The 19,826-nt window shown below is 40.4% G+C and overlaps 1 protein-coding gene across 1 annotated transcript in view; it reads left to right on the forward strand.

Moving 5' to 3' along the window:
* LOC148045982 (uncharacterized) overlaps positions 1-19,826 on the forward strand; it is a 121,796-nt gene that overhangs the window by 75,904 nt on the left and 26,066 nt on the right. The window contains exons 48-56 of the mRNA XM_087713393.1: positions 2,363-2,422; positions 4,091-4,858; positions 6,349-6,417; positions 7,263-7,343; positions 8,335-8,439; positions 10,761-10,829; positions 14,244-14,348; positions 16,078-16,140; positions 17,993-18,061. Coding sequence (XP_087569519.1) covers positions 2,363-2,422; positions 4,091-4,858; positions 6,349-6,417; positions 7,263-7,343; positions 8,335-8,439; positions 10,761-10,829; positions 14,244-14,348; positions 16,078-16,140; positions 17,993-18,061 — 1,389 coding nt within the window. The remainder of the gene's footprint in view (positions 1-2,362; positions 2,423-4,090; positions 4,859-6,348; positions 6,418-7,262; positions 7,344-8,334; positions 8,440-10,760; positions 10,830-14,243; positions 14,349-16,077; positions 16,141-17,992; positions 18,062-19,826) is intronic.

Consider the following 19,826-nt stretch of genomic DNA (forward strand, 5'->3'; position numbering starts at 1 on the left):
AAAATCAAAATACAACAGTGCAAGTTTTTTTTTAAAAGAAAGAAGCAAATGGATATTTACATTTCTGCTGGACTTAACAAAGTAATTTTATTTATTTTATTTTTAAATTTTTTATTTTAAACACATAAGTACATCAACAGAAACAAACACATGACTTAAAAACAACATAGGAACAATAAGTTCCATCGTATATCATACAGCAGTTTCGAATCGGTTTCTTTGCAGTTAGTGTTTTCCCTTCTATACATTTCTATCTTGCGTTCATAATCTCCTTATTCGTTATCCATTTTTATATACAATTCTTTATTTATTTAATATATATACACTCACATAGTTATCTTTTTCTTTGCCATTCTTATATTATTATTATTCCATTTAAAAGGTTATAAGGTATAGTTTGGAATGCTTTGTTTACCATCCTTCGCACCTGCTATGACACCACCTTATTTTCTCTTTCTTTTCTCCCTCCCTTCCTTCTCTACTTCCTTCCTTCCTTCTCTCCATCCCCTTCTTCCTTCCCTTCCCTTACCTAACAAAGTAATTTTAATTATCTGCCAACACACACATACCCTATGTAAAAAGGAACATGCAAAAATTATAATTCCATCTGATTCAAGCATATCAGTATTAGACCATTGAATTTTAGCCAGAAAGCAGTTACTAAGTCCTGCCTTAATACTAGTAGAAATAGCTCAGTGACAATCAACCTATACGATACTATCATTTGGGGGCACCGACAGTGAATCAATTGGCAGTGGACTCCAAAGGCAAGACTCTAATTGGTTAGCTGACTGACAGAATGGAAAAATGCTTTGCTTGAAATTGATTCACAGCTGCAAATTTCACCTGACCAGCAGGAAGCTATTTCCCTTTGTCACATGGTCATAAATGATAATGATAGTACGAAGAGGAGCAGAGATGGGAAAAAACAGAAGTGGTATTCCTTTTAGAAGGAATGTGTATGTGGGGGGGGGGGAACGGGACAAGACAGACAAATTGAAAATTAAATAAGTTCCTTTCCCCAGAATACCCCAAGACATGTAGGTTATATATGAACAGGAACTGGGAATAAAGGGAAAATTGTTTGGCGGAAGAATATTTTTATCTCTTGCCATTTGTGGCCTTTTCTCATGCAAGTGATGACTTTGCAATGACAAGCATAATATGCAAATTGTCTTCATATTTGCTATTGCACAAGTATTGCATGCTATTAGAAAACCAGAAAAAATGTCCATAATTTCAGAATGCTTTTCTAAAACGTGGTGTAAAATAATTCTTCAATCAGTTTTTTTATGTACAATTTTCAGATGTTCATAACATTTCTATATCCAGTACCTGTATAATATATACTATAGTATATCAGTCTTCCTCAGGATATACTTTCTCTGTATACACTGCCCTTGAGCCCCATGACCCATAGCAATTAGCATTCCAGGGATCAGTTGATTGAGGTACTTCAAACTATTCTGGTCTTTGACTATAATAAAGGTTTGATTTGATTTAATTTGAAATATCAGGATCCTGTTCTGACCCAGGCTTCCTTAGAAAGCAAAAGCAAAGTCTTAGTCCCAACAAAACCTCTTTTATTTACACGACTGTGAATTCCTTTCATTCACAGTCAGCAAGGCTTATCAAACAGTCTTCCAGAGGAATGTTTGTCCACATGCATCTTATCCCATTAGGAGCGCTGCCAGATAGCTAGCGTCCACAGAGCAAAGCAACACTTGGGATAGAGTTTCTCACAAACAGAACTTTCCAGACCGATGAACAAATTGTTTCCTGCAAAAGCCCACTCTCAATTTGTTCCTTTTTTATTTACTATGGCCAATGACCTCCAACTTGTAGCTTTACTCTTGAGTCGACCCTGCTTTCTTAGTTGTTCTTGTCTTCTGGCAGCTCTGCGCATGCACACACTGGGAATAGGCTCCAGATGTTCCTCTGCCTCGCTGCTGTCTAGCTCCCTCTCTGCCTCTGACACAGAGCCCTTGTCTGAGCTTTCCTCAGCCCTCAGGACTGGTCCCTGTTCCTCCACAACCTCCTCACTGTCCTACTCTGCTGCCAGTTCCGCCACCGGCGGTCCACAATAGATCCCATGGGTCATACAGTGAAGAAGGCAGCACTATATTGAACATTCCTTAGGAGTAGAAAAAAGCATTATGTGTCTTTTAATTTCTAATGCCTACTTAAGTCACTTGAGAAGTAGTAGTCTTTCTGCTTTCAAAAGTTCATTAAAATATGGATATTTCTTTTTATATATCTATTTTTTATCTACTATGTCATAAAAATAATAGGACCCAAACTGTGTATTGCTATAAATTGTCATGGACTCTCTAAGCAACATCTCTCTCTTTTTTTTTTTTAGTTGAAGGGAAAGTAAACTTAGGAGAATTTATCAAGTCAGTGAGGGCAGCCCAGCCACATGGTAAGTTAATAAATTGATTAATAATGTGCTGAGGTAAAAGAACACAAAAATAATTGTGTATTTTTGTTGCTATTGTGCTACATGTGACAACTCTGAATTATACATCCAATTGACTTTGATTCGTGTATGAAACAATGTGCTGCAGAAGACCCCCCATCGTTTTCTATGTGGAAATAGAATGCAGAGCTTGTCGAACAAGCTTTAATAGATATGATAGGTATAGATGCAAATGTTATACAGTTATACACATTTTTAAAAATAAAATAGAATTCAGAAATTTTGTATCTACATACATTATGCCAGTAAAATGGGAATTTAGCAGTTTCAAAGTTAGCTTTCCCTCCCTTTCTAGTATTCTATACTCCGAAAATATGACATGTCCTCATAATACAGTCATGCCACATTTTTCTGGTGGGCAAAAATATAAGCCCCCCCCCACATATAAGCCTCCTGGAAAACCCTCCATCTCCAGCCAGGCAGAGCACCACTCACCAACCTAGCAGTATCCTGAAGGTGCCAAGCCGCAGGAACCTGGTGATCATGTTGCTTGGCACCTTTGGAATATCGCTAGGTTGATGAGCAGTGCTGTGCCCAGCTGAAGAGGGGGATTGCTGGGAGGCTGCTCTCTTGCAAGCGGGCTCCCAAAGAGCCGGGCACAGCCTCATGGGAGAATGGCTGTGGCTGTGTTGTGCTGTTGCAGCAGCGCAACACAACAGCCATGAAGCGACCACACTCACAAGCAGCCATCCGGCAAACCCCCTTTGCAGCCGGGCATAGCGCTATTCACTGACCTAGGGTTATCGCCAAGCCGCTGGAGAGGGGAGTTGCATGAGCAGCTGTACCGCTCTCACTCATCCACCTCCCAATGCATGGCCCAGCTCTCATTACGGAGCCAGGGCACCTCTGCTGCTGTCGCTGCTGCCATCCCAGCCTGGTTTTTTCTGCAGCTTCCAACCCAAGTTTTTTGGCAGTGGCCAGACTGGGCGCACACCCTATGGTTGTACGCTCTGCAGGCAACTGGCCCACAACCATAGAGCGTGCACCCAGAGCAACCACTTCCCAAAGACTCAGGTTGGAAGTCGCAGAAAAAGCCAGGCTGGGATGGTAGCGGTGGTGGAGGTGCCCTGGCTCCATAATGAGAGCTGGGCCATACAATGGGAGGCTGGGAGATGGGTGAGCGAGATCAGAACAGCCGCTCATGCAACCCCCTCTCCAGCCATGCAGAGCGCCATTCACTGGCATTTGGAAGGTGCCAAGCCACGGGAGCCAGGCGGCAGCAAACAGGCACTCACGCGGCTTGGCAATACCCCAAGGTCAGTGAATGGTGTTGTGCCCAGCTGCAAAGGGGTTTGCCGGGTGACTGCTCATGAGCGTGGTCGCTTCATGGCTGTTGTGTTGCACTGCTGCGACAGCGCAACACAGCCATTCACCCATGAGGCTGTGCCCAGCCCTTTGGGAGCCCGCTCGCAAGAGAGCAGCCACCCAGCAACCATGATAAAGCCCAAACCATATTTTGTTTGGGAAAAAGAAAATAAGACCCTGTCGTATTTTTGTGGAAACGTGGTATTATTCTATATTCTCTCCATTCTGGGCCTCTCCTATTAAATGAAAGCACAGTTATTAAAATGCTGTATTGTTTACTTTTTATTTTATATCTATTTTTCCTAGAAGAAGAAACCATTGCTTTTCTAGAAGAGAAGGATATTATTCAAGAAGAGGAAGAGGAGGTTTCGGTTGAGGAAGAAAAAGTTGCTGCCTCTGAGGAAGAGGAAGAGAAAATTTCTCTTAAGGAAGACGAAGTTGCTGAGGAAGAGGAGGTTCCTGTTAAGGAAGAGAAAGTTGCTGAGGAAAAGGAAGAGGAGATTCCTGTTAAGGAAGAGAAAGTTGCTGCCGCTGAGGAAGAGGAAGAGCAGATTCCTGTTAAGGAAAAGAAAGTTTCTGACGCTGAGGAACAGGAAGAGCAGATTCCTGTTACAGATGGGAAAGTTGCTGCCACAGAAGAAGAGCAGATTCCTGTTAAAGATGTGAAAGTTGCTGCCTCTGAGGAAGAGGAAGAGAAGATTCCTGTTGAGGAAGAGAAAGTTGCTCCCGCTGAGGAAGAGGAAGAGAAGATTCCTGTTGAGGAAGAGAAAGTTGCTCCCGCTGAGGAAGAGGAAGAGAAGATTCCTGTTAAGGAAGAGAAAGTTGCTGTCGCTAAGGAAGAGGAAGAGGAGATTTCCAATGAGAAAGAGAAAAGTGCTGCTCAGGAAGAGGAAGAGAAGATATCTATTAAAGAAGAGAAAAGTGCTTCTTCTCAAGAAGAGGAAGATAAAGAGAAAATTGCTGCCCAGGAAGAAAATGTTGCTGTTGAAGAACTGGGTGCCATTTTAGCCAATAAGGGCATTTCTCTGACAGACAAAGAGCTGGAAGAAGCCTTGATAAAGGCAAAAGTAAATGGTTGGTACTTATATTCTAACTTTTGTTTCAGAGGTACTCAAATGACTAGCAAGATAAATTATAAAGCAATTTTTTAATCTCCCAAATGTATTGGATTATGGCTCCCATCATCTCAGTGATGGAGAAGGGTACTTTAAATATAAAAACAGTCCTTCCCGAGTGTTTTGTATTCCTAGCACTCCCAAAGCTATCTTTATTGCAATTTGAAAGCAAATTTCTGATTTTCAGTAATACCATTTTTTGCTTTCATACTTCAAAAATCCAAAACAATAAAAAAGGAAACAGCTGAAATTTTCTATTCCAATTATGTCAGACTACCAGTGTCGTGTCACTTGTGAAGCAGGGGTCACAAAAATATAAGTAAATGGCTATGTATGTTTGTCTGTGTACATATACACACACAAATATACTCAGGACTGCTTCCTTCAGTAAAAATCAGGCTGTCTTATCAGATTACCTAGGTAGAAACCATTTCTACCTAGGTAATCTAGGTGTTCCACTTTCAGGCAGAAAAAAGAGTTGAAGCTAGGCAGGGCTACTTTTTAATAATAGTGCTGGATCTCTGAAATAGAATAGAACAGAACAGAACAGAATTCTTTATTGGCCAAGTGTGATTGGACACACAAGGAATTTGTCTTTGGTGCATATGCACTCAGTGTACATAAAAGGTATCATAAGGTACAACTTAATGATAATCATAGGGTACAAATAAGCAATCAGGAAATAATCAGAATCAATATAAATCATAAGGATACAAGCAACAAAGTCTTGCAGTCATAAGTGAGAGGAGATGGGTGATAGGAAGGATGAGAAGACTAATAGTAATCTCATATGGAGATCAGTTTGGCCACCTCCTAATTGCATTCAGACAAAACTGTTTCAGAAGATATTTTAACTAGACTGGATAATTTATGAATAGTTGTGAGTGATTTTGTTTTCTGAGTTGTTCATTTTATTATTACTTGAATTGTGGTTTTATGTTGATTATCTTCAAATTTACCTAATCTGTTTTGAATTACTTTTCTATATCATGTTAACTGCGAAAGTCATTCACATTGTGGTGGATATGAATATAATAAAAGTGTGGCCTCGAATTACAACTCATCCTTTGTGAGTGAAAAAAAAAATGTGCTTAAGGAGGAAGTAGACTTCAAAAGATAAAATTGTTAAACATCACTATAATTTTTTTTAAAAAACAAAGTAATCTGGAGAAAACTGATTATGTCAAGCCTGATTATGGAGGCAAGGGAGACACCAGGCATTAAACCATAAGCAATTTGGAGATGTAGCCTAGAAACTGTCTAATTTGAAGAGAGTTTCACCAATGCCCAATGTAACATGAAGCCACTCTGAACATCCCCCAAATTGCCTTACTGTGGGAAAGGAAAAAAAGACAATGTTTTCATTGTCGGCCATTATAAATCACTGCAAGAATTGTGAGAACAACATTTTGCTGCTGTTACTTTTCTTTCTTTCTTTTCCCCTTACAGTTGATGGGACAGTGAACCTCTGTAACTTTTTCAAGGCAATTCATGAGATTCAAGGGCCACCTCCAGATGGTAAGCTGAAAGACAACATAAAATATACTACATGCTTTTTTTCTAGAAACCCTCTTAAGCTCGTTTTACACTTTTATGTTGCCTTTGATCCAAACAGCAAAGGGATTTACACTGCCTATAAACTTTTTATTCCAAATATTGCTTTCCTCCCTAGCCATAAAATATGGCTCAATGACTGCAGTGACACTTGCTTAAGTAGACAAGCCATTGCAGGCAGATACAATGTTTTTCTCATTAAATCAGTTCATGTATGGAAGAAATCTACAGGCATATGTAAATTGTCCCAAATGTGAACTTGCATGATAAAATGGGAGGCATTTTATGAATATGAAAAAATGAATCAAAACAATAATAATAGATTGATATCTATTATGCAATAGACAATAATAATAGATGTGCCTGCAATATTGTATAGGGTTTGTGACTATTTTGATAGGACATGTGAGTCGTAAGATCTATAACCTTTCGTTTTATATCATACTTCCTGCACATTTATGGGGTTCTTGAACCTAACTCTATTAACTTCTAGTTAGACCTGGTGATTCATCCCTCTTTGCTGTAGACTCTTTTGTTATGAAAAGTAAATGTTTTATTCCATGCATAAATGTATGAACAAATGTGATTTTTTAATCTTCTAATATACAGTAGTATGTATTCTAGTTGATTTTCTTTCTTCTGAAACTTGCCTAGCATTCTAAATGCTTCAAAAAATGTTCTGCATCTTCATTCCATTGAATCATTTCCTCCTTCCCTCTCCCCTCCCACCTCTATCTCTCTCTTGCTATCTCCCCTGCTATCTCTATGACCTGGATTTTCCTGTTCTCATGTTTCCTTCTTTCTTACAGTAGCAAAAAAGGATGAAGGCTTAGAAGAGCCAGAGAGAGAGAAAACAGTTCCAATGATTTCCCTAAATGGATCGGAAATAGGTAGTAAAAATGAGGCTGATTAAAAAGGGGCAAGTTCAGAGGGAAATAACACGGAGTCTCCACATTCTTGAACATACTCAGACCCATATAAAACCATAATTTTGTGGTAAATCTCAATCAAAAAGTAGAGCACACAGTACATTATTGTTTCCTTAACCAGAATAATACATAAATAATAAAGCAAGAACAAGAATTCTACCCTAATCCATGACTGAGGAGAAAGCTAGATTTACAAAGACATTTTAAGTCTTTAATATAATCAAGTGGGAGCCACAGATTTTTGAGGGGATTCTGATTTGATTGATCTGTTTCAATAATTGATTTGTTTTCTTATCTATCCATGATATTCTCAACTATATTCTCTTCATGCTGTGTGCTAGTTGAGCCCATATATGGAACATGAGGCTCTGCTCCCAGTTATTCATATCCTGATCATCTCCTGAATGGATATTATAATGTATGCTTACATGGGGCTCCTCTTAAACATTGTCAATCACTCAAATTATCCAACCTCTGTAGTAAATAATGCTTTTAAAATAATGCACCAATTGTATATGTTCCTGCATTCAAATACACGCACACACAAGCAAATAACTTTCATTTCCAAATGTTTCCATTCTTATTCCTATCACATGAACAATTGTGTTCAAAGTTTTCAGAATTTCAACAATTTTCACTTCTATAATTATCAGAAAATGCTGTGTTCATTTTTCTTTTAAGGAACGGGGATTCTGTTTTCTAAGCAGCTACAATTTAACCTGTCAAAATCGGGATTGGATTCACAATAAGCTCTGCTACCCTTATAGGAAGCTGTTCAGAAGTAGATCATATGCAGTGCTTCCCAAACGTTTTGTTTAGAGTAAGCACCCTAGAAAGAAAAGCATCCTCATTTACAGAAGTACAGGCCAGAAGTCTTAAAGAATAAAAAATTAATAAGACAGTTCTTAATTTCCTTTTTTAATATATACATATATATATATTTCTTTTGCAGAAAATAAAATTGATATTGAGAGCTTGGATGAAGTCTTGGAAGAAATGGGAATCCATTTAACCAACAGACAACTATATGAGGCATTTAAACACGTTTCAATAGATGGTTGGTTTCTTAGTTCATTTAAACAGAGTAGTTGCTATCTAACCTTTGGTTTTTATTCCACAAAATAATTCTTACGATTTTACAAAAAGAGAAGACTTTAGAGCAGTGATGGCGAACCTATGACACGAGTGTCAGTGCTGACACGCGTAGCCATTTGGGGTGACACGCACAGGATTTCATGCGATTCATCCTCGGCTCCTGCACGGCCGCCGAGGATGAAAGAATCTGTGCTGGAGGGGGGGCGGGACATGTGATCTCCCCTGCCCACACTCACTTACTGTATCGCCGCCGCCCCTTTCTGAGCGCAGGAGCTGCTGGTAAGGCGTGCGTGCCGTGCGCACACACGTCATCAGCGCAGTGAGGGAGGACCCGCAGGAGAGGAGCGCGGGAACAGTACGCGCCTCTCTCCAGTCAGGCCGGCACAGAGAGTCTACTCCTGGGACTGTCGGTTACGACTGCACCACAGCAGGGAACAGCGGAGTGCTAACGGGAACTGTGAGCGCCATTAGCAGCAACTATTGGGGTGCCATGGACTTGTAATTGCCCACAATAACTGAGATAAGTGAGGGGGAGGTTGTGTTAGCTTGTTAGGCTAGTTAACCCCTAATTGGCTATCTATAATTCTATCTGCTGTCACTGGCCCACTGATGGAGCACCCAAAAAATAAAAAACAAAGGTTAAGTAAAGGGAGTGGTAGTGGCAGTGGCCGACCCTTTCAAGAGACATGGAGCGAGATGTATGGCATTATAGAAAAAAATGGCAGATCATTTTGCGTTCTATGTACTGAAACGGTAGTAAGCAGAACGTGGAATATAAATAGACATTTTGAAACTAATCATTCCCAGCTCTTGGAAAAAAGTGAGGAAGAAAGGAGGGAATACATTTCCAGGAAGCTACACCTTTATAAGAGCCAATCTAACTCCATCCTTAAATTTATGAAAGGCTCTACAAATTTAAACTCTGCAAGTTTGAGCATTGCTCACTCCATAGCTCAGCATGCAAAAGCGCTTAACAAAGAAGTTACTAAGCAGGTATGTTAAATAATTTGTTTTTGGTTTATTAAATACAATTATATATTGCAATTATACATTTTTGTAGTTTAAACTATAAATTGCGCAAAATTATGTTTTTGTCGAAGTGACACACAACGCGAATTATGCTCGATTTTTTGCCGATTTTTGACACACCACGCCAAAAAGGTTGCCCATCACTGCTTTAGAGGATAGCTAAAGTACTAGTGCTCACCCAAGTAAATAACCAAATCCTTGCAAGAAAATGAATTTGTAATGCATATAATTCAGCCACTTCCTTTAGGGGCCAAAGGCAGTCTTCTGAAAGGAAGTATGAAACCAGACAAAATGAAAATATCAATCCATAGTCCATTACGACTAAGGGGGAAATCAGGGTGAAAGACTATTTTACATTTATTTGCATAACAACTGTCAAGCTCCAAGTAAGGATTATGAAAATATTACTACATACTAAATTTGAATTTTATTTAAGGGTAGGTGAGTACAGAGAAGTCATTGATTTAATTCAGGAATTGATCTTTTCGGTATAGTATCTATTATTGTTTCCTTGTTTTTACTTATTGACTTACATTTTTCAAGAGGCAACTGGACTTTCTGGAGGTTTTTTTTTTTTTTTTTTTTTTTTTTTTTTTTTTTTTTTTGAAGACGTTTTGCTTCTTATCCGAGAAGCTTTTTCGGCTTCCTAACCCCAACCTCTTGAAAAAGCACCTTTGAGACAACCATGACCTGGATGACTGAGAATCTCCAGAGACATTTATTGTGCTACACTTATTCCCAACTGTTCATTTCTATTTGGGAACAATGAATGCAATTTACATTACCATATTGTTGAGTTCAGCTCAAGAGTTTGCTGTGTGCTAAAGTAGCACAGATCCTTTTCTATAAGGAGCTGTTTCTGTTTCTGCCTATCCTCTTCTTAGAAACTTAACAATTTGTACTAAAGCCGAACTAAATTTTATTCCCTCCCATCTCAAACACAAAGGTCTACTTTCACCTCCGTCCTCCTCTTCACTCCATTTTATTGTTCTCACCTGAAACTGCTGATAACTCAGTTGATAGAATAATAGAGTTGGAAGGCTCTCGGAGATCTTCAAGTCCCATCTCCTGCTCAAGTAGGAGATCTTATATCATTTCAGACAAAGGGTTGTCCAGTTTCCTTTTGAAAGCTTCAGTGATGAAACACCCACGATTTCTGAAAGCAACTTATTCTGTTGATTAATTGCTGCCACCTTTAGCAAAGTCTTCCTTAATTGTTTTGTTTTATCCCTTCTTTTGGTTTCTTTCTTGCAGATGATGGGAAGGTGGAAAAGAAAGCATTTATGGAAAGTGTAAATGCCATTTTGAAGGACCAGCCAAAAGGTAAACTGAAGCATTAAACTGAATAATCATAACAGTACAGATATATTAAGATTTTTTGTTGAAACAGTTCACATTTGTGTGACCAATCAATTAAAACAAATTATAATATATTTTATTATATTATATATATAATATGCTAATATGGGTGTAAAATTTTAGGGATCATGCTGAAGATTGAAAGCAGGAAACAAGTTATCGATGCCCAAACTATATTTTACTTTCTAATTTTCCACAAAGTTATTATTTCTCTTTTTCCCTATGTGGGCGCTTTAAAGAACCTACGTGAAGTTGAAATTAGAATCAAAAGAAGGTGGGGGGAGGTAGTTTTCCCACACTGGTTTACTTTGTGTCTGAATGGCTTCTGTACTTTGAATGTTCCAGTACTATAGGCAACATGAAATTGACAAGAATCAGATAATCCTCTGCATTTCGTAACTCCCCAAATACTTGCAATCATGATGCCCCTGGCAAAATAGCTAACTTTTAGTTTCATTATTGTTTTGTGCTTCAGAGAAGCAATAGAGGCATCAAATTTTGCCCGTAAGCTCTGAAAAACCCACAACAAATACAAAGGTGATTTAAGTTGTTGGCATTGACTATATACAGAAATACTGTGTTTGTTAACATTTCTAAGTCAGCCCTCTCCCAGACAACTCTGGGCAAAGAACATTGCAAGCAAACCAATACAGTTAGAACAAACTGCAATTTTCTTTTAAAGCCTATCATGGTGCCCTCAGTCCAGATAAGCAAGTCTTCAAAGTGTGAAAAGCTAGGAAGATGGAGGGGCAGAGATTTATAAAGTGGAGTGCCAAGACTCACACAGCAGATCTCTTGAATTCACTGACTCAAGTGGCCAGATTCTATTCTGGCATGCCAGTCTGAAATAACCTGGTGTTATACATGTATAAAGGTGTGTGTGTCGGTGTGTGTCGGTGTGTGTGTCGGTGTGTGTGTATTATACATGTATAAATGTATAAAGGGTGACACAGTGCTCAGTGGCTAAGACGCTGAGCTTGTCGATCAGAAAGGTCGGCAATTCAGCTGTTCGAATCCTTAGCGCAGTGTAACGTAGTGAGCTCCCCTTACTTGTCCCAGCTTCTGCCAACCTAGCAGTTCGAAAGCATGTAAAAATGTAAGTAGAAAAATAGGGACCACCCTTGGTGGGAAGGTAACAGTGTTCTGTGCACCTTTGCCGTTCAATCATGCTGGCCATATGACCATGGAGACGTCTTCAGACAGCGTTGGCTCTTCGGCTTTGAAACAGAGATGAGCACCACCCCCTAGAGTCGGGAATGACTAGCACATATATACCTTTACCTTTATACATATATGTTTTAAAACTAAAGGTCAGCACTTTGAACTGGTCTCAAGAACCTGCTGGTAACCAATGTAAAATGAGTGTTATCACATTGATGCTGCCAATTCAGCAGTCCCTTTGCTTTGTACCAACTATGGCTTCTGGATCTTCTCCAAAGGCAGTTCTGTGAAGAATACATTGAAATAATCCATCTATGCTGTTAAATTACATCCCAAACAAGTCCCCTAAATCAAAGTATGTTTTTTAGAATGTATAACTCTCCAGGTCAAAAAATAAAAGTTTGCCTCCTCAATGCTAGTGGGATTTTTGGGGAAAGAGATAGAAAACACCAAACACAGGATTCTTCTTATCCTTTATCATAGTCTCTTCAGTGTCTATCTTGTTGCAATTGCAGCTAATTGAATTGGTTCAGATAAAGAGGAAATTCTTGATGCTTTTCCTAGAGGAGAAAGAATATGAGCCAAGTACTCCTGTGGGAGTCAATCTAGACCTGGGCAAATAATGCAAAATTCATTTCATTAGTTGATTTGATTTAGAAAAACAGTCCAGGTATGACTTAGAAAATAAATCGGATACAATTTGGGAAGTCAAGCTCACTTTTTAAAATAGGTCAGTTTGATTTGTGTTTGTAAATCAATTAGGAAGGCATCAAAATTACCCAGATCAATTTGGAAGCCTGCAATTCAATTCAATCCAGAAAGCCAAAGATTTGACTGAATTGCTTCACTCATGCCCTTGTCACTGCACAGTTCCACTATTGCAATGTGATTTACCCTTTAAGGCCACTAGACAGCTTCAATGTATCTAGACTAGAATGTATGGGCATGGGTAATGGCAGCCACTGGTGATCAGCAGACTTCCATGTGTGATTCAAGGCCTTGGTTATTCCTATCCTGTTTCAGGTTTCAAATTCATATACAAACAGTTGCTAAGTGAGAATAGAATTTACTCAAGGCTGAGTAGATAACTGGCAGACTAGGAAAGGAACATAAATCAAAACAGAGTCTCTGGGAACAGCAGCTTGCCTGGGTAGTTTTGCTTTCAAGAAACGGTTTTTCATGTAGAAAAAAAAAGTCAAAATCTAATCCAAAGTTCAGAGAGCCAAGTCAGGTTCGTCAGCCAGTCCAAAGGTTTGCATTTCAAGATTCATGAGCAGAATGCACAGGAATGACCTACCAGAGCAAGAGATCAGACACTTGTTTCCAACTGAGAAGCACAGATCAGGGCTGTCTCTTAAATTAAGGCAACTAAATTAAAGGATACTCCTCTTGAGTATCTTTGCTCTGCTCTGTGCTAAATTCACTGAGTCCAAGGGCTTGGAGACTATACATACCAAAGGACTGCTCCAGCAATGGTCCTTGTCAGCCTGATTTCTGGCTTGGGGGTCTTTTGAAATTGACCTTCCATTGGTTCAGCTGGAGCAGCTTTGCCAGAATCTGAGTCCTGGGACATAACATAATCTATATAGCATTACATGGCACATGACAAAGTTATTTGAGAGATTATCTGTGTCTCGTGGTTTCTGCCCAACCAGTATAAACTGGGAGAATTGATATGCTCTGTGTCCTATTGATTAAACAGTGCCATCTATCAGGACCCAGAAAACCTGCTTTCTCTGTTGTGGTATCTGCTCTCTGGAATAAGATTGATGTGGCTTCTATCCTATTGATGTTCAGAAAGGCCTTAAAAACCTGGCTGTTCTCCCAGATCTTGTCAGGTCTTGGAGTAGGGTGAATGAAATCTTTTGGATCTGCTTTTTTGTTTATGTTTCTATACTGAGCGGCTAGATTCCCTCTTGTCTGTTTCTATTGTGTTTTGTTTGTCCTGCCTTTATTTTGTTTGCTATATTAAGCAATGTAACAACCAGAGTTGATTTGGAATTGCGAAGCATCTAAATTGAATGAATGAATGAATGAATGAATGAATAAATAAATGAAAGAAAGAAAGAAAGAAAGAAAGAAAGAAAGAAAGAGAAAATTTGCTTTTAAATGGCACAATAAGCAATAGCAAAATTTATGGGAATATGTTTGATTAAATTAATGACATTATTTGGGATTCAATACATGTCAATACAGTAAAAATTTCTCTTCTAACAGACAAACGAGTAGATGTCAGTACATTAGCCTTCATCCTAGCTGATATGGGCCTTTTCCTAACAGAAGAAGAGATTAATGAGGTTCTAGAAAAGACAACCTTTAACAGTGAGTGCCAGACATATAGAGAAACCAATGGCTTATCCCCTATCTAGGTTTCCAGAGAATCATCCTATCTTTTCTCCAGGGGTTGGATTCAGCCAGTTTGGACCAATTCGGGCAAACCGATTATGATTTTGAGCAGTTTGGAGAACCAGTAAAATCGCCCATCGGCTAGCCATGCCCAACACACCTAACCGTATATATTATCTTCCCTTTGCCATATGCTCCAGACCATCCAGCTAATCTCTGTGCCTCACCTGTTCTGCTCACCAAAGTTTAGCATGCCATTCACCCTTTACCTCAAGTTGGGGTTCAGAGGCATGCCATTTCCCAACTCCAGGCTAGCCCCAAAGCCACCGCCTACTCACTATCCACCTTGACTGGGTCAGGGAATGCGCCATTCCCCGTCACCGACCTTGCCCTGCAGCCACCGCCTACTCACCACCCGCCTTAACTGGGTCAGGGAATGCCTGTTCCCTGTTTCCAGCCTTCCATGAGCCTCCACCTGCATGCCCTCCCTCTAGCCTCAAACTACCCCCCCTGGGCCAAAGCAATTTATTTGGCCTGTGACCTTCTGCACTAAGCTGAAGGGCTGCCAGCGGGCATGGATACAGGAGGGCCGAAGTGGTTTGGGAATGACCAGATGGTTCTTCTTATCCGTAAGAAGTCCCATCCATAAAGCGCCACAGCGGAGATCTTTCAGCCACTTTTTCCATCCCCTGCTAAGCCTCAGTTGCTCGCGGAGACACTCCATGTGCTCTCTGGGTTGGCAGCTGCTTCTCTTGCTGGGAGAGAGTGTGTCTTGTGCAATTTAGAAGCTGCGAGGCACTGCTTTCCTTCAAGTCCTATCTGGAAAGTACTGGCTAGTCATCTGGCTGCTGCTTCTCTGTGCTGCGTGCTTTCTGGATGGGAGGTAGAGGAAAGCGATGGCTCACAGTTGCTAAATTGCAAAGAGTTGCTCTCTCTCCCAGCAAGAGCAGCAGCCACTGCCCCAAAGAGCATAGATGGAATGGAGCAGGCCCAAAAAGGCTGCTCGGTCAACCCTTACCGTGTGGCGGAAGCATGAGCACATGGGCGGAAGTTGGGTCCATGCACACACACACGCCCTCACATTTTCAGTGAACTGGTTTTTAAGTGGGTTGAATCCCACCACTGCTTTTCTCCCATGTAGAAAAGCAGCATGCAAATAATTATCTTGAACCTTTAAGAAACACACAAAAAAGGGGAAATTAATCAACTCTTAACCTACTGTTTTCATAGCTCTGATGTACTATCTAGTCAGGATTATTCTGAAATGTTATAAATACATGGGGGGGATGGTGGATTTTATTTGATATATAATTTGAACCTTAATGCTGTATTTCTATACCAGCTCTTTAGAATTTTTCTGGGTTATTTCTACTAATCAAACTGGCGAAAAGCTTCACTCACCAGCAACAAGCTCAAGGAATCAATACACATTTTAAAAAAACAGGTGGAATTTCTATTAGAACATTGTGGCTGTCATCTTGAGTTATTTTACCAACCCCTGCAGACACTCTTATTCCTGCTCAACTATCTAAACTGAAAGGTTGTGTCTCTAGTATTTTTATGCTGCTGATATATTGATAGAGAACAATGAAAGTTTCCAGAAAGAAAGCAGCTGTAAGCAAAATGAGATTATTTTTGAAATGATTATCAATTATTAATGTAAAAGCATCCTCATGGGAGTATTTATACTGTTTTTTTTAAATAGATGATATGACTGTGAATTTGAAGGAGTTCATGTGGGCTGTTGATGACCTCCTCAGTAGTCAAGGTGAGTTTTAAGTCTTTCTGGAAATAATGGGAAGGCAATAATTAGATAAATATTGAAATGAAGTTTGGAGTTCTTGTAAGTCAAACATGCTTCAGGACTAAAACCTGTTTGATTATGATAGAAGAGCCAACTATAGAAAAGGACATGAAAAAAACTTCATGGGCACTGCAGTTATCTTAAGATAGCCCAAAGTGAGTCAGACCAACAAAAAAAAAGTGTTAATACAATACAATACAATACCAGAGTTGGAAGGGACCTTGGAGGTCTTCTAGTCCAACCCCCTGCCTAGGCAGGAAACCCTATACCATTTCAGACAAATGGCTATCCAACATCTTCTTAAAGACTTCCAGTGTTGGGGCATTCACAACTTCTGGAGGCAAGTTGTTCCAATGATTAATTGTTCTGTCAGGAAATTTCTCCTCAGTTCTAAATTGCTTCTCTCCTTGATTAGTTTTCACCCATTTCTTCTTGTTCTACCCTCAGGTGCCTTGGAAAATAGTTTGACTCCCTCTTCTTTGTGGCAACCCCTGAGATATTGGAACACTGCTATCATGTCTCCCTTAGTCCTTCTTTCTATTAAACTAGACATACCCAGTTCCTGCAACCGTTCTTCATATGTTTTAGTCTCCAGTGCCCTAATCATCTTGGTTGTTCTTCTCTGCACTCTTTCTAGAGTCTCTACATCTTTTCTACACCGTGGTGACCAAAACCGAATGCAGTATTCCAAGTGTGGGCTTACCAAGGCATTATAAAGTGGTATTAACACTTCATGTGATCTTGATTCTATCCCTCTGTTTATGCAGCCTAGAACTGTGTTGGCTTTTTTGGCAGCTGCTGCACATTGCTGGCTCATATTTAAATGGTTGTCCACTAGGACTCCAAGATCCTTTTCACAGTTGCTACTGTTGAGCAAGGTACCACCTATACTGTACCTGTGCATTTTGATTTTCTTGCCTAAATGTAGAACCTTACTCTTTTCATCATTGAATTTCATTTTATTAGATAGTGCCCAATGTTCAAGTTTGTCAAGATCCTTCTGTATCTTAAGCATGTCTTCTGGAGTGTTGGCTATTCCTGCCAGCTTGGTGTCACCTGTAAATTTGATGAGTTCCCCATTTATTCCCTCATCCAAAGCATTGATGAAGATGTTGAAGAGTACTGGGCCCAAAACAGAGCCTTGGGGTACTCCTCTGCATACTTCCCTCCATGAAGATGCAGTTCCACTGAGGACTACACATTGAGTGTGGTTGGTCAGCCAGTTACAAATCCATCTGGTGGTGATGCTGACTAACCCATATTCTTCTACTTTATCAAGGAGTAGGTTATCGTCTACCTTATCAAATGCCTTACTGAAGTCCAAGTAAACTATATCGATACTTAATGCAGCCATGCTTGGGACAACCTACTGAGCTGCTGATTTAGCAGATACAAGACTTACTGTTGATAGTAAAGAAAAAGGAAAGGAAAAAATAGATTCCCTTGAATGAATCTTCATGAACATTTCCATGTAGGATTTGGGGCAAAAATACAGAAGTGGTTTGTTTTCTTCCCTCTTGGTAATGATTTATATTTCCCTTGATTTTTCTTATTGTCTCTATTGACATCAGACCACATTTTTTTGTGATTTATCAGGTTTGGCTAGATATAGGTAGGCAGAGAGTGGCCTTGGTCAAATGTTTAGCTCAATATAACCCTATTGCCAGGTTTTCTGCATTGTTATTACTTCAGTTCTCCATCTGCAAAGTTGGGATAATAATTATTGCTATGATAAAATGAACAGCTACTGGGATTATTTCTGAAGTAATAGATTATCTCTGGAAAAATCAATACTAATTACTGTTTTTAATTAAAGAAGAAGTTAGCAGCTCGGAACATACCTTGGAAAGTTCAGACACCTTCCTAACCTCAGAAGAACAGCAGGGTATGTTGAACCTGACTAAGCTTAATGGTAAAAGTATCTTCTTGTTGTGAACTCATTAGACAATGTAATTGCCATTTTTTAAAATTCATCTTCCAAAAAAATGTTATATGTTGCATAAAAAGTCTAGATGTTTAATCATTCATAGCTTTTGGTTTTATACCATATTTGTTTACCATTCTTATGGAATTGAGAGACCAAATCATTCTCCGATTCAATCTATGATCCAATATGGTGCTTGCTTTAAACCTTGAACAAAGCAGAATATTGTGAACTTATTGTAAATAGGTTCTAGTCAGTATGACTCTCATTTTCAAAAGATCTTCAGGAAGCTTTATGGAACAGTTAGTGATGCTTTCAGAAATTAATATTAATTTCATCAGTGAAAGTCTTTAAGAATGTACCTTGAGGAGAGGCAGGGTTGACGGTTCCACCACAAAACCGTGAAGCCCTTATCCGCGCCGACATAAGTGCGGAGGCAAATCCGCGCCGTCCGAAGCGCTAAGAAAAACACGACCCTACCGCGATGACATAACCGCGGAGGGCAAATCCGCGCCTACCGAAGCACCCTAAACCTAACCCTAAACCTAACCCTAAACCTAACCCTAAACCTAACCCTAAACCTAACCCTAAACCTAACCCTAAGCCTAACTCTAAGCCTAACCCTAAGCCTAACCCTAAGCCTAACCCTAAGCCTAACCCTAAGCCTAACCCTAAGCCTAACCCTAAACCTAACCCTAAACCTAACCCTAAACCTAACCCTAAACCTAACCCTAAACCTAACCCTAAACCTAACCCTAAACCTAACCCTAAACCTAGGGGCTCGCAAGCGGGGCGGCGACATGCGGCAGAGGCAGGCCGCCCTCTTCTTCCTCAACAACATCTCCTTAGATGGGCGGCTGCCGCCACCGAGCAAGCCTGCTTCACCGGCCCCAGGAGAGCCTCAGCCGCCGCCGCTGCCGCGTCCTCCTCCGGCGCCGGCGCCTCCCCCGGAGGAAGAGGCAGGGCGGGCGGGCGGCGGTGGCCCTGCTCAGCCCCCCACGGGCTTCCTGCTGCCCCCCGCGGCTCAGCTGGACCCTTCCCGCGGGCTGCTGCTGCTGGGCAGCCCGCTTTGCCCCGTCTGGACCCTTCCCGGAGCAGCTGGAGGAGGAGGGCTACCTTTGGAGGTATAGAGGCAAAGAACGAAGCATGTCGCCATGCTGTTGTCACGGCGGTGATGACGTCACGGCTTTAGCGACGCGGTTTAATCACTGCTATTTTGACGAGCGCGGTTTTGTCATGCCATGGGGTTGACATTGCAGTGATACGATGCATCTCCATGGGACTCCGTGAGATCATGCCAAATTTGACCTGCCAGGAGGTTCTGAGGGACCCAAATCACCCTGGAGGGGTGATGAAGACAGAGAGGACACTCCGCTGATTGGAAGGAGACCACATACACCTTGTTTGATGTGGAGGAAGCTCTCAAACCAGCAGGAAGTAAAAGACAGCCATTGCATGCCTGACCAAAGTTATGACAGCTGACTGATGCAGCAAGCATAGAATGTGAGGAACAGTGTGATAGATCTGGGTGAGATTTTTCCAACTCCTGTTGTGGAATATACCCCCTTAAAATAAATCTGGGAAAAAGTGGGACTCAAAGAAGAGGAGGTGGAATTGTTTGTTTTCCACCCACAAGAATAGCGGCGAGCAAACAGGCAAGCTATTTATAGAAGTGAAAGTACAGAAAAGAGAATGTTTTAAAAAGAAAAGAAATTTCAAAGCTAGG

The sequence above is a fragment of the Thamnophis sirtalis genome, unplaced genomic scaffold, assembly GCF_051295495.1.
Source record: "Thamnophis sirtalis isolate CommonGarterSnake01/CBP01778 unplaced genomic scaffold, rThaSir2_p1.2 scaffold_4, whole genome shotgun sequence".
NCBI classification, from domain to species: domain Eukaryota; kingdom Metazoa; phylum Chordata; class Lepidosauria; order Squamata; family Natricidae; genus Thamnophis; species Thamnophis sirtalis.